This window comes from Scardinius erythrophthalmus (assembly GCF_964197995.2).
Source record: "Scardinius erythrophthalmus genome assembly, chromosome: 17".
Lineage (NCBI taxonomy): Eukaryota > Metazoa > Chordata > Actinopteri > Cypriniformes > Leuciscidae > Scardinius > Scardinius erythrophthalmus.
The window spans coordinates 23,341,652-23,356,692 of record NC_138237.1 but is presented as its reverse complement, the minus strand read 5'-3'; the positions used below and the strand labels follow the sequence as shown (position 1 = coordinate 23,356,692).

Below are 15,041 nucleotides of genomic sequence, written 5' to 3'. Positions count from 1 at the left end.
TTTGAACAACGCATCATAAGTAGGCTACATTTCATCTTTATCGGCAGTAAGTACGTTTTGCACAAGCCAAATTGTATTTTGTCCACAGTGAGGTAACATCTTTTGGACCTCTAGTGGTTGAAGCATAAACTTGCAAGTTACTCGAGGAAGAACAATGGTTTAGTGCCTACTTGAGCTTTCATGACATCACAAACAAAATAAATAACAGAAGAAAGAGAAAGATGGATAGCCTAAGAAAAAATCTACGTCAAATATTTGGTTATAAATTTTCACTATATTGGAGGATGACGATGCAAATATAAAGAAAATTGTTGTCCTTTATTTAAGGACATGACGTAAAGACTAAAGGTTTTTGATATACTTGCTCATTAATTAAAAAAAATTCTGCAACATTCCATAAAAAAAGAAAAGAATAGTCGATTTCAATTCCATGGTGACTTGTTTTTAAACAGTATAGTTTTTGTTTATTTGTGTTTGTTTATTTGTGTTTATATTTGTGATGTGTGGTAATAGTAAAGTGATATTAATAGTTCTTATACTTCCATCAACGCGCAACCTGACTTGTAGCCTAATCTTGTGGTTACTGAAACTATTGGAAACTCTGTTGAATCACATACTTGCATAGTAAAAGAATAGAAAGCCTCCTCTCAAAACCCACCGTCAATCTTTTGTTTTGACTTTTGACCTTTGGGTCTGGGAGGGGAGAAGACACTTGCGCGCACACGCATTTCGCACAACTGTCGTTTACATTGATTTGTTTACGGTAGTTGAGCAGCGAGGAAGGGGCTGACTAGAGAGAGACACTTCAGAGGGAAACAACTTAACCTGCGCTCGAGACGGAGAGAAGCGCGCGACCATCAGCTCGTCTCGCGCAGCAGACTCTCAGTAGTACACGCTCTCTTCTAGTGTGCGTCACATCGTCGCGTCTCCTGTCAGCCGCAGTTACGCAGAAGCCACAAACTCCACTTTACTGAAATAAAGAGCTACTCGTGTTTCAAAAAAGGATTCAAGAACAAGGATACTATTTTGTCAGATAACCATAATGCCAAAAATGGTTTCAACTGGGGATTCAAAAGATGTGTTAAAGACATCAAAAGGCAATGGACATCACACATCACAGATATTTCACTGCTTAACAACCCTCGTATGTTTTATGCTGTCGGCGTCTTCGGTGGCAGTTTGTCTGTTTATGAACGTCAAAACTTCTCATCTTGAGCGTAAAGTTGAGCTTTTGGAGATGGAGAGACTGTCTGTGATTCAACCTGTGCACGCGACATTGGATGCGCACGCGACTCTTTGGGATGCCATAGAGAAACTTGTGCAAGAGGTGAGTGAGGCGACTTTTTAAAAAAACAAAAAACATTCTTGCCTACTTTTATGAACATTGAATGAAAATGAGGCAATTTATCTGGCTTTCAGTTTGGTTTTATATTGCATTATGTGTTTAGAACACATTCATGCGACTAAAAGTGAAATTAATTAGAGAATAGCTGTTCATACTATAAACTTGTCTCATGTGTTTTCCCCATAGGCTATTTTGAATTACGCGTTGCTTTGTGTTATAAGATTAAATAAAATCGGTAAATTTAACAAAACATGTCCTGGTGGAAAATTATCAATAGCCTGTACACTGTAAAAAGTTGGTTTAACTTAAAAAAGTAATTTAATTTAGTAAGTAACCTGGTTGCCTTTAAGTTATTTGAAATGAAAAAAATTAATGAAGGAGATTGGTTTAATCAACAGAAACTCAAAATATTATGTTATCAGACCCACATAAATGATCTTATCTCATCTTAAGTTGATTTGATTTTTTTTTTTGATAAATCATGAAAATAATTTTTACAGTGTACTTTTTCTGTTTTTCTATGGATTTCACCCCCATACAGTGTTATTTTAAATGACTAATGTGTAAATGTATGTATGTCATATACATCTGTTTTCTCAGAGACTCAAAGAGGGGGTGTCGAAAATTCGCACAGCTCGAGAAGCAGCGCAAGAGTGCTCGTGTCCTCCAGGTTTGTTCTGCTGCATGTGCCAGAGATACTTTTTAAGTTTTGTTTATCTTTCTTTCTCTAAAACTACTGAGCCACTTTCACTCTATTTTTATCTCAAAATCTGAACAATGCCTTTAAACGGTTCAATAAATGATGCAGCAGGTGACTTCCTGCTAGCATGTTGATACGAGTGTTCAGCTCAACAGGGACTTGTCTTATACATCTGTCTTCAGTTGAACTTTATCCCACCAAAACATTTTGTATATATTTCTGTATTTTGAAAGAACTGTTTCAATCAAGCTCTTGGAATGATGGAATTAGTCACTGTTTCATCTCACCATTGCAATCTACACTGTTAAAATTTCTTTCTAAACTTAAGTTTAATTGCTGCTGTAAAGTTAAATGGTGCCAACATTATAACCTGCAGTATGAATTGAATTACCGAAAAAGAAAATCAAGTTCAAACTCTGAAAACTCATATAATTGAGACGGAGTAGCAGACATTATTGTGGCAGGTTAAATAGATGGATGCAGAGATGTTGTAATGATGAAAAAAAGCATTTTACAGCGTGGATAAGTGACAGTGTTCTGACTTTTCGGTGTGACCACAGGCAGAACCACAGCTTATATACTTCATGCTGAATTAAATAACTCACATGTGGAAGTTATAAAGATGAGTGGCGCTCCTCTGTCCTCAGAGGCCAGTGGATGCCACAGATTTATTTTGTAAGCTCAGCTACGAGACATTAAAATTCATTACCAGCTATCGGTGCAAAGTAGGGGATAGACAGAGGATACTTAACCTTGCATGAATTTCTTGCTCTGTTTTCAAGTTTTAGTCACTGGAAATTTGACTGTTGCATGAAAGAAAATGACAGGTTTACACCAGCACTGTTAAAGAGACGTACTCTCCCAGGGCATTGTGGAGTTATGCATGGAGAAATTTACTAACCTATGAAGATTTCATGGTAGTGGTGCCTGTACCAAAAGAGGGCCCCCCTTATACCCTCTGATGTTGTTGCTAAAATGTGGGTGTAATTTAACTTTTAGTCCCATTGGACACTACATTTTTATTTAAGCTCAACTCAGCTTTAAAGCTCTTTTATCTTTTTTTCTCTGAATTCTTTTCCCAAGGACTGGTTTCATATCTATTCGTACAACCTTATCATGCACTCTGTTCTCTTTCCATGCTTAACTTTGCCATGAGCAAAGAGCATATTATAAATTCAGTTTATCCCTGATATTGAAATATCAAAGAGCACAAAAGCCTTAAGAATAGAAGGAAGAAGGGGAAATACATCAAAAGTCGTCTTGTAAGATCAGTGAACTCTGATAACTTTAAAAAGGACAGTATCTCATATCTTCAATTGTCTGTAAGAGACTTGTTTTAGTTTCTATGTACAGTGTTGGGGAAAGTTACTTTTACAAGCAGTGTGTTATATTGCGTTACTCCCTAAGTAACTAATTATGCGTTACCTGGGCTGGGCTTGCTTATTTGTTTTTGAATAACACCCCCCCCCTCCCCCCCTCTATTTTTTCCATTTAAGTTCTATTTTTGCCAAATGTAAAGGCCCTTTCACACAAAAGTAAAATAAAGGAGCCTCTGGCTGAAGGAAATGCAAATTCACACCTGTACAATAGAGGGCGCAGCTCAATCAAACCTCCAACTTTCTTTCTTCAACAATAAAAACCAAAAAAGAAACACAAATGTGATGTTTAACTAAAGTCATTTTTGCTGATTATTATGGTTGAATTGGCTCATCGAAGGTCAGCAGCAAAGACATTTGTTAATAAAAAGAGATTAAATACATAACGAATATCTGCACATATTTAATTTTTGCAGGTTTGCATAATATTCCTAATTTGCATTTCAGTGTTTTGAATCATATTGAGGAATACTGAATCTGTTTTTGCTCATGTGATGAGTAAACTACAGTAACAATTCATGTTCACACAACGCCACTGCACTTACTCATGATTTCACTCAACATGAGGACAGGAGAGGTGTCAGTCTATAAATGGAAAAACATAGTAACTTGCGTTTCTTTTTTGAAAATGTAGCTCTGAAAATTTGTTGTAAATTTAAAAGCAATGCATTACTTCACTAGTTACTTGAAAAGCACTAGTTACTTGAGTATTACATAACTCGCGTTGCTTGTAATGCGTTACCCATGAACATTGCCTATGGCAGACATATGTTTTAAGATATCTTTGGAGGAACCATCTCTCCATGTTAAGTTTTGTGTATGTAACCCCTCCGGCTCTACTCGCACTGCTCTGGGGTGCGTTTCCCGTACAACTATATAACTCGCTGCTTAACTACCATAGTACGATGCATCGTTGGAGAAATCAACTAGCTAGTCACGACTGGTTCCCGAAACTGTATGTCGCAAAGTATCGTTCAACCACGTTGGTTTATGACGTCTCGCACGTTGTGGACTAATAACTTATTTTAATTAATCTGTTTGAGATCGAATTAACGCTAGATTTTGTCATATAAGTTACAGACATGGCATCTGAAGACCATTTCTAATTTTTCTCAGTTATTTTGCTTTATTACCAGACTCAGTATTTGGCTCGTTCTTACATAGTAGAGCACGTTCGCACATGCGCAGTCTTCAAAAACGGTGCTTTAAATCTCTTGACAAACTAAAAGATGTAAATTACATTTGTATGTATTCCAAATAATTAACACGGGCTGTACTGAATGTCAGCTTGCTTATTTTGCTAAAGATAAGGATTTATTCAGTCTACATCTCATGTAAACTAGAAACTATGCTTCTAACCACAGCTTGAGAGCTGTCGTTCCAACCACACGTTCCAACCTGTTTGCGAACGTTCGTTGGAACGATGGTTTCGGGAAACACCAAATCGTTGAACTATGCTGATAATGACGGAACTTGCGACCATAGTTGGCTAACGATGCTTTCGGGAAACGCACCCCAGAGCAGGATTCGAACCGGCATGGGAGGCCCACAGCATCTAGTGTCAGTCACTAGTGCGCCTCTTGAGGCCAGAGGAGTGAGGTTTACTCTCACAGCTCTTACTAGCTTGCCTCTGATACATGTAGATCCCAATAACATTATTCATCAGACACTTGATACTTCTGTGATGTTCTTTTAAGCAATGCTTGGTAAGGCAACCATCAGTAGTGTTAAACCCAAGAGATGTTCTATTACTTTTCTAAGCAATCATTGTCAGGTGTATGATTTACACCTGGAGAATGATGTAACAGAAAACAAGTCCATATACTTACGCTAAAGGAGCTGCAACTAGCCAGAATCACAGTGGGCTCTTTTTAATGTGGGCCATCATCACTATCAACTGTGTATCAACGTGCCATTACCCAGTCAGATCACCTGAGCCAATCCATAGCAATGTTCTGAAACAATCCAGTACACCTGCATTGAGGTATTCAGCTTTGTACAGACAAACACCACTCACTTTTTCTTTAGTGTAAATATCTGTTTATTATAAAAATATAGTTTGTCCTTCACAGTGACGTTTTAAATCACATTATGTAATGATATTAATATAAAAATACTGATGTTTAATAGTTTTGATTTGATTATGTACATCTTTACCAGTTTACACCAAAATAGTGAAGTCAATTCTATAAAAAAAAATTAAGCCCGTTTTTATTGTGCTCATGGGAGCTTTTATTGGCTTACAAACTATAGTTGATGGCATTTGTTTAACGTCAATGTTATAAGGATGTCTATAATTTACAGGCCCACTGTATAACATTGACATTTAATCATGTTATTTACTGTGATATAATATTATTCTCTTTAGTTGTTATTATTCATGGTTGGGGACCAAACATGCATGAAGAATACAATTGAAGTGGCCAGGAAGTAAGTCTTGTTTCTTATAGGTTTTCTACAGTGAATAGACCTTTTGTCTTTCTCACTTATGTTGCACTTCCTATCTCCAATTAAAGACTAAAGGTGCTTTTGGTGAATCGAAATGTTTTCTTGAGGTGAATGGTAAACCTGAGTCATCCATCTGTGCAATTTGCTGTTCCTTCCTTTGCCTTTAATGGGCTTCCTTTCATGGCAAACATCAGAAAAAAACACTTGAACTATAGACACAAAAGGACTACCTGTGGACCATAATGAGCTCAACAAAGCAATTAATTGACTCAGGCCTTGTCAAAGCTGAATCCACTCAGACTTTCCTCTCAACCTGAAATGACGACACTGGTCACTCAGAGCTCAAAGATGAATGAGATATTGAAACAAGCCGCTCAGACACTTCCCAAAGACAGTTGAATTCATTCTAGCTACTGTAAAAAGTGATCAGTGATCACTTAAAAAAGTAAGGAAACCCATTGCCTTAAAATTATTAAGTAGGCTAAGTAAACTTCATGCGGAGCCTAATTGAAAAAATTAAGTTTTGTGAACTCGATAAATCCACAACTTATTTTTTTCAATTATGCATGAAGTTTATTTAATTTATTATTTTAAGGCCACAGGTTTCCTCACCTTTTTTTAAGTTGTCAACTGATCACTTTTTACAGTGCTGCTACCAGTAATTCACAAACTGTAAGAGAATACATCAGTATGATCTTTAGCAATGTTATAACATTTTAACAATAAATAATAATGTCTTCTAGATACTTTTCGTTTAAAGTTTTCTTTAGTTCAAAGTTCAAAGTTTTATTTGCCATTTGCAGAGCACAAAAAAGAATTGTACACATATATAGGAATTGTACTGCATCACCCTTAGAGTCAATATATATAAATTAATGAATAAATAACAGTGTACCAGTGCTTGCTAGCCATATATACCATATATACCCTGTTTCTATGAGTTAGCCATTAGTCTCACCACTGTTGGATAAAATCTGTTATAGAAGCGTGTTTTATGTGTGATGATACTGTCCGCTCTTATATGACTCAGGCTGTAGGTTTTGTGTCTGGGCTTCAAAAGTGAGTGAGCTGGGTGATGAATGTCACCAAGTATGGACTGAGCTTTCTTCTTACAGCGCTCTGTGTACAGTTTGGTCATGGGTGTGAGGTCTGTCCCAATGATTCTCTCTGCAGTCTTTATAACTCTTTGGAGAGACTTCTTCTCTGCCCGTGTTGCATTTCCAAACCACACGGTAATGCCATATGTCAAGACAGTCTCTATAAGTCCTCTGTAGGCATGAGTAAGAGGGCACATCCCAAGCCCAGCCTTTTTCAAAAGCCTGATAAAATACAGTCGTTTTTGAGCTTTCTTCACTGTGGTGACAGTGTTTGTAGTCCAGCTTAAGTTAGATGTCAAATGCAGGCCCATTTGTGGCTGTTGGCCCTCTCCACCACAGTGCCCTTGATGGTGAGTGGCTGCAGAGGAGGGCTTTTCTTCCTAAAGTCTATAACGAGCTCTCTGGTCTTGTCTACATTGAGGAACAGGTCATTTTCCTCTCCATAGACCATGATGCCATTGACCAGTTCCCTATACCCTGTCTCATCTCCCCCTTAATAAGGCCCAAGATGGTCGTGTCATTTGCATATTTAATGACGAGTGAGCTGTCCTGAGTGGAGACGCAGTCATGTGTGTATAATGTAAAGAGCTTAGGGCTGAGGCAACAGCCTTGGGGAGTGCCTGTGCTGACTGTGAGATTTCCTGATATTATCCCTCCCATCTTTACCACCTGCAGTCTAGAAGAAAGTCTCAAATCAAATTGCAGGTAGTGGCCGGCAATCCGAGGTCTATTAACTTTACAATGAGTTTTGCAGGACGGATGGTATTAAAGGCGGAGCTATAGTCTAGAAACAGCATCCTATTATGTTCTGTTATAGTCCAGATGTAGAAGTGTGTGGTGTAAAACAAAGGCTACTGCATCGTCCACTGATCTGTTCGGACGGTAGGCAAACTGAAATGGATCTGCAGTGTCTGGGATGAAAGAATTTATATGTGTCAGAACCAACTTTTCTAGGCACTTCATGGCAACTGGTGTTAGGGCCACAGGCCTAAAGTTATTTAGGGTTGAAGCGTCAGGTTTCTTGGGAACTGGTATCACAAAACAGGACTTGAACAGACGTGGAACTACCGCTTGTGACAGGGACTGGTTGAAAATGTCTGTATACACACCTGCTAGTTGTTCAGCACAGGACTTCAGGACTCTGGGCGACACTAAGTCAGGTCCCACAGCCTTGTGGGGGTTAACCTGCTTCAGAGCCTTCAGCACCTGTGTGTGTGTCACCTGTAGAGCGATGTCCTCAGCACTATTGCAGAGTCTGGAGGGTGTGTCCAAATTCATCCTGTCGAATCTGCATTAAAAGTTGTTGAGGCAGTCCGGCAGGGTGGCGTCTCTGACCTCGGTGATGTTAGTGCCTCTATTGTAGTTTGTGATAGACTGGATTTCCTTCCACATAATGTGTGTGTTGTTCTGTAGGTGGAGGCTTTCAAGTTTTAGGGAGCGTGCCCTTTTTGCTGCTTTGATGGACTTTCGCAGTTCGTATTTGGCCCTTTTATACTCCTCTTTGTTACCAGACTTGAAAGCCACCCGTCTTTCCTTGATCTTTTTCCGTACGTCAGCATTAAACCACGACTTTTGGTTTGGAAAAATATGGACAGTACGTACAGGAACACATAAGGAGGTACACCAGCTAATATAGTCACTGACAGTCTCTGTATAATCATGAATATTGTCTGTGGCCTCCTTGAAGATGTTCATATCCGTGGCCTCCAGACACCCCTGAAGGCTGGCCATAGCACTGTCAGTCCAAGCATGAACAATACGAGTGGTGTCAGGGATAGCCTTTAACCTGTTTATGTATATGGACTTAAGTAGAATAGCAATGTGATCAGACTTCCCAAAATGAGGTTTGGGTTCAGCTGCGTATTCATTTTTTAAGTTACAGTAGCAGTGATCCAGTGTTTTATTACCTCTAGTAGGAAACGTCACATATTGATACAGTTTTGGAATGACTTTACGAAGATTACAGTGATTAAAATCTCCTAAGATTATAAAAGCAGCTTCAGGATACTCATTTTCATGTTTACTGACCATGTTGTGTAAAATGTTTAGTGCAACCTCCTCCTTAGCAGAGGGGGGGGGATGTACACAACACTTACAATGATGCAGTGTAGCTCCCTAGGTAGATAAAATGGCCTAGACTTAGAGGTTAGAAATTCCACGTCTTCGGAGCAGTGCTGAGAGATGACCTTGTTATCCGTACACCAGGACTGGTTTACTAGAACGGCAGTTCCTCCTCCGCGGCTCTTTCCGCAGTCTGCAGCGCGCCTGTCAGCTCTGAAGATGGTGTAACCCTCCGGTGTTAGAGGTTCATCAGGGATTTCCTCCCCCAGCCACGTCTCACAGAAACATAATAGGGAACAGTTTCTCAGGTACCGCTCAGCTGATAATCTTGCGTGCAGTTCATCCATTTTATTTCCCAATGACTGGACGTTTGCAAACAGAATTACAGGGAGTGTTAGCCTCCCTTTGCTAACAAGCCGTCTGAGCTTTCGCTCGGTTCCTCCCCGTCTCCCTCGCTTGCGCTTCGGTCTGTTGAAGCCAGTATAGACTCTCGCTTGAGTCTGGCTCCCGGAATAGACTTGCTGCACGTTGTTTTGGCGTAACAGTTCCGGGTGTAAATCCAGCGCTGTGTGATCGAGTGTTCCCCAATGGCTTTGCTCTTGTAAAGAAAACAACGTGTCCCGATCGTACCAGACACTAGGTCTTACTGTTGCCTTTACGTGATGTGTGAAAAACAGTAAAAATAACAAAAGTAACACCAACAACCAGTTAATTCTAAGGGCTACGCGACGTCGCACACAGGGGAGCGCCATCTTGGATCTATAGTCCATGACAATTTTAACTTTATTTACTATATCTTATAAAATACCATTTTGTTTTGTTTTTATGAGTTTTAAAACCCTCCTCTTTTTGGTTTAACCCGCCACATCACCAGAATACAGATGTTTGCATTCATTGTCTCTATAGATACCACATTCATAACTGAGTTCAATAATACATCTATGTTTTTTTACTTTTCACAATTAAGCCTGAAGCTATACTGGCCAGTGCTCTGAAAACCACTGCTATTGTCGCTACAGACAAATACATTATTTTAAAGCCAAAATCTGAGCATGACTGTGAAAATCTACAGCAGGAAAGATCTGAATGTTTCACATAACTGCGTGACCGTATACTCTGAACCTGAGGGCAATGTAGATCCTAACCCGTCACAGATCCGGACACCTAGTCTCCTCTCCCAGGTTGGGAGGTTGTTCTGGAAGCAGCGCGACGTGCTTGGATAAACGTGCCTCTTAAGAATGTAATCCGCCCTTGTTTTATTGGCCTACCCATTGAGACGGCTGTAAGCTTTAATGCTTCCTCCAAAAGCTGTCTAGGGCTGTAAGGGTTTCACTGTGGGTGAGATGGAGGGGTACAGATTATCTGTTGGCCTCTGTGTTGGTTTTGAACTTTTTCATGTCTGATCTACATTAAGCTTTCCCCTCTGTGCATAAGTGTAGTCATATGCTATACCTTCACGTTGATTAAAGTAAGCATGAAGCTAAGTAACGTGAAAATCTAGCCCTTTCGATGCACCCTGGGTGCTTACGTGTTTCTTCACACCGTGTTAGAAGGTTACTTTGCAGAGAAAACGAGGAGATGCTCTGGAAAATTAATAAATATTTCTCGCCAGAACCCGACTGGCCAACTTTAGCAATTGAATCTCCAGCACACATATCGTATTGCTTTGTCAAGGTGACTCCAAAATAATAATGCAGAAACTATTTTGAAAGGACAGTTCGCCCAAAAATGAAAATTTTGTCATGATTTACCCAAACTCATATGGCTCTGAAAACTTTCTTCTGTCGAACATAAAAGAAGATATTTTGAAAAATCGCTTTTTTTTTTGCCCATATAATGGAAATCAGTAGTAACCAAATAGTTTGGTTACCACATTCTTCAAAATATATTCTTTAATGTTTCACAGAAGAAAGAAAGCCATACAGATTTGAAGCGACACAAGGGTGGGTAAATGATGAACTATTCTTTAAGTGCAGCCTACGAGCACATATGTGGCACAAACTTTTCTTATTACTTTTTATTTACATGAGTCTGTAGCTGCTTGGTTTTGCGAAATAGGTAGTCAGAATGTATCTCCATCAGGATCTAGCTAAATAAATAGAAAATAAAGGCAATAGCGGTATGGGTTCTGTACTCTCGGCTTATTAAAAGCATCTGTCTGTAGTTTGTGGGAGGGCATTTTGCCATACTCTCAACATCACTGTAAAAACGCCCTCCCTGTTTGGCTGCAATATTTCCCAGTTTCATTTGAATGAAATGTGAGGCCATGTGCCCACTGAAAATAGAGAGGAGATATGGAAGCAATTATGGCATGTTAGGTCTGATAATAAGAAAAAATAGGTGATTTGTTGATCATATGGAAGACTCTCGCTTTTTCTTCCCGTCATGTCACACCTCACAAGATTTTCTACATTTGGAGAACATTTATACCTCCTTGCTCAATCCATGATTTTAAAAAATCTCCAATTACAGTAAAATAACACCAGGGTGCTTTTGTAACTATTTGATAACTGCCATGAAAGCTCATTCAACGTTTTTCTTCTTTGTCAAAAGTAATCAACCTTATCTTTTCCGTTTAATCTCAAAGATGATGTCAATTTAGAAACGATAAGAGCGCTGTTCTCTCTGTGGTGCAGTCCTGAATTTCATGCCTGTGAAGACCTTTTTTTTTTTTTTTTTTCAGTGGTTAAGAGTTTTTACTCATCAGATCTTGGCTCAGCTGTTTGTTTGTTTCGGTCTGCATGCACAGAAGAGTTGGCAGGGCTGTTGCTGTTTTAATTCGTCTCCTAATTTGTTAAACAAGTGTTAAAATGCTCGTTAAGCACTTGCAGTTGGCAGAACAGAGCCAATTCTCAGGCTCTCTGAAATATAAGTAAGCCAGTAATTCAGTGTTCTCATAACAGCTTACTGGATTCTATCATCATTCACTTATCTTCATGTCATATCATATACATTCGTTTTTATCAGAGTTGTGATTGTGAGAGCGAAGTCTGTTTTGAATACGATTAAAAAGTGTTGTCAGATTCATAAACAAATTACTCTTATGATCCGGTTCTTTTAGTGAATCAAAAGCACAGTAGTCCTATTCACAAAATAAATGACTCTTTTGAGCTGGTTCTTTAAAAATAAATAGAAAGATTATTCATTTTAATTTTTAAATTCTGCCATGTATATTTTACAGCATTAGCAGAGAGAGAATTTCTTTCAGATAGATCATTATAAAAGCAAACTGGACAATGAAATGTACCTTAATGATTCTGAATCAAATCAGAGAAATGGTTAGGGTTATATTTAAAATAAAAATAAATTGGAAAATTTGTATTGGACACAGAGAGACAGAAGAGAGAATTTATCTTTATTTACTCTAGTCTCTCTGCTGAACCATTCTTTATTATCTCATTCACATATCCCATTTCCTCCCAGTTATTCTTGATCCTTCAATGGGGTCCCGTCGCCGGTTTAGTCACACATGCCGCACATCATGCTGTCTGTTTGCATAATTGTGTGTACTAAAGGAGCCTGGTCCTTGTCCTAGCATTGTCAGGCCTAATCTTAATTGCAAATCTCCCAAATGCCTCCAGCGAGCCAGAGAATTTATTTTCTCCCTCTGTTGTATCCCCCATCTGTGTGGCAGCGTGCCATGTCTTTTCACATTTTAAACTTCTCCCCTAACTGTACTTTTGGGTTGCATGGTCCACGGCAGAAACTTGGAGCTGTGGAGCCTTGTTTCCTAGACTGGGATTTTGAACAGGGTTGCACTTTTTTCAGTGCCATGGGGAGATCTTGCCATTTTCCTGAAACGTTTTTTACTGTCAAGCTGTGAGGTTTGTTTTACATCGTTTTCACCTCGGGGTTTTCTGGAAACTGGTCTCGAGTGATTAAAAAAAGGAAAAAGAATCGGACTATTTAGTTTAGATGTTGCTTAATTTAATGTAAAACCATGAAAAGACAGTAATGGTTCCTCATCATTCCCAGTTATCAATCAAGCAACTTTACCGTTTTTTTACCATCAAAATTACAAACATTTTTTACGCTGTGTGAGCTATAGTACTAGCCTTAGCAAGCACAAAGCTTATGGTTTTCAACCAGGGAGCCTCAGCAAACATCTAAGGGTTGCAGGAAAATGATTACAAATGTAAAATAAGGGTAGCCTACGTTTACACGACAATGATGTAGCAAAAAAAGGAACGTTTTTCCTTTGTCATTTTGAAAAGTTTCTCGCACAGAGGACAATGTTGTCAAAACGTTCCCCGTTCACATTGACCCGCAAGCACGACTAAAAACGCAGTATTATTCATGCCAAGCCAGTAGTGGGCGATGTCACTATGAAAAAAAACACTATAGACTGAACACGTAATACGTGTAAATACAAATAAATACATTTATTATAGCTTAATGCATTAGTTTTTTATCAACACTTGAATGTGGGTAAGTTTAATACAAAAGCAACATTGAGCAAAAAGCTGAGAAAAATGTGTTTCTGTCAAAGACTACATCCAGATCAGATTCAGAAAGATGATCAAAACATAGATGGAATAGATCACGTCTATCAACATCCCCAAAGCTTGTACAGTCCTATAGCTCGTCCTAGGTCGACATTTCATTCAGTAACATTAGGTTTTGATTTATATGCTGTTTAATGTTGATGATCGTGTTATTTTACACATACATCTGCCTACATATGCTATCGCTTGTTTCTACTTCATCTTCGCAAGTGTTTTGATCAGGAGATTCAGTACTCTTTCAGAAGATGCGTAAGAGCGCCCCCTACCATATAACAGTGAAAACACGAAAATTTTTGTCAATACCGGGCAAACATAGCCTGGTCCTACCAGACTCTCGTACATTTTATATGTACAGAGAGTCTGGCGACTCTCCATTGACAAGCGTTAACTTTCTTGAAGGCGGGTACTCTGTTGAAGTTTAAAACTATTGGATCTGCCATAACCAATCGCTAACGTTTGGTCGAGACGTATGTCTACAACTCAAACTAGCGCACCTCAACGTCATCGTTCTCAGCCACTCCCTCTTTTCCTTGATTGGACCGCCCAAAAATTGGCCGGAGAAAATCCAAGAATATACTGCAAACCCAGACGGAGTACTGAAGGAAAAAGAAAATTGAGCGGAAGTTCGTAGGAGGGCGGAGCCAGGCTAGGGGAAACAGTTAAACTTGACTAAAATGCAAAAAAGTACAAAATCAAGATGTGAACTGAATATTCCTTTTATTATTTCCCCCATAACAACTCAATTTATTAACAAACAAACAGTTCTTGACATTTCTGTAATCACAAACAGAATTGAGGTTAATTAATTTGGGATATTGACAAACCCAGTTTCTGTTAATAATTTTTTTTTTTTGAAAACAAGCAGCTTTGCCATTATTACAACAGAAATACCATAAGGGGCCTTTGAGTCAAAAAGGTTAAAAAGCTGCTGTAGTGGAGTTTGAATGAAATAGGCAGCTTCATAACACTACATGTGTACCTCCATGCTCTCTCAGTTCTGTGCACTGCTGTACTGATTCATTCTGGGACGTCTGATAAACAAGCATCAGCGAGACATGGCCTTAGTGCAGCTGCATTCAGTTATCTGAAGAGAAAGAATTCAAATCCGTGTGAAGACTATTTTGCAGACTAAGTCCAAGTTGCGTGCAGTTGTTGGATTTGGGATGATGGTAATCTCCTAATTGTGTGTGTTATTGTAGCCTGTTTTGATTGACTGAGAGATAAGATGCTTTGCCTTCCTCCTTCAACCAGACTCTATTGAAGAGCAATTCAACAGATGTCATTTATATTTTTACTTTTCTTCACTGGAGGAAAAACACACTCTATATTTTATAAGTGTACTGGGCTGACCTGTTGAAATTTATGATAAATTCTCCCAGGATAAACAGACTCTCGTTGTGAAAGTTTTTCCTGTATTTTCTATTAAGCGTATACAGCTTGTTTATATGTGTGTGTTGGCTCTGGCAGGCCGGTTTGTGTTTGTGTTTTTTGAGTCTGAGTGAATGTGTA

At 38.8% G+C, this 15,041-nt stretch overlaps 1 protein-coding gene across 1 annotated transcript in view; it reads left to right on the top strand.

Moving 5' to 3' along the window:
* The first annotated feature begins 716 nt into the window (after window positions 1–716).
* Window positions 717–15,041, top strand: part of col23a1b (collagen type XXIII alpha 1 chain b) — a 102,940-nt gene continuing 88,615 nt past the window's right edge. Inside the window, 2 exon segments of the mRNA XM_081391549.1 lie at window positions 717–1,327; window positions 1,946–2,015. Coding sequence (XP_081247675.1) covers window positions 1,043–1,327; window positions 1,946–2,015 — 355 coding nt within the window. The 5' untranslated portion in view covers window positions 717–1,042.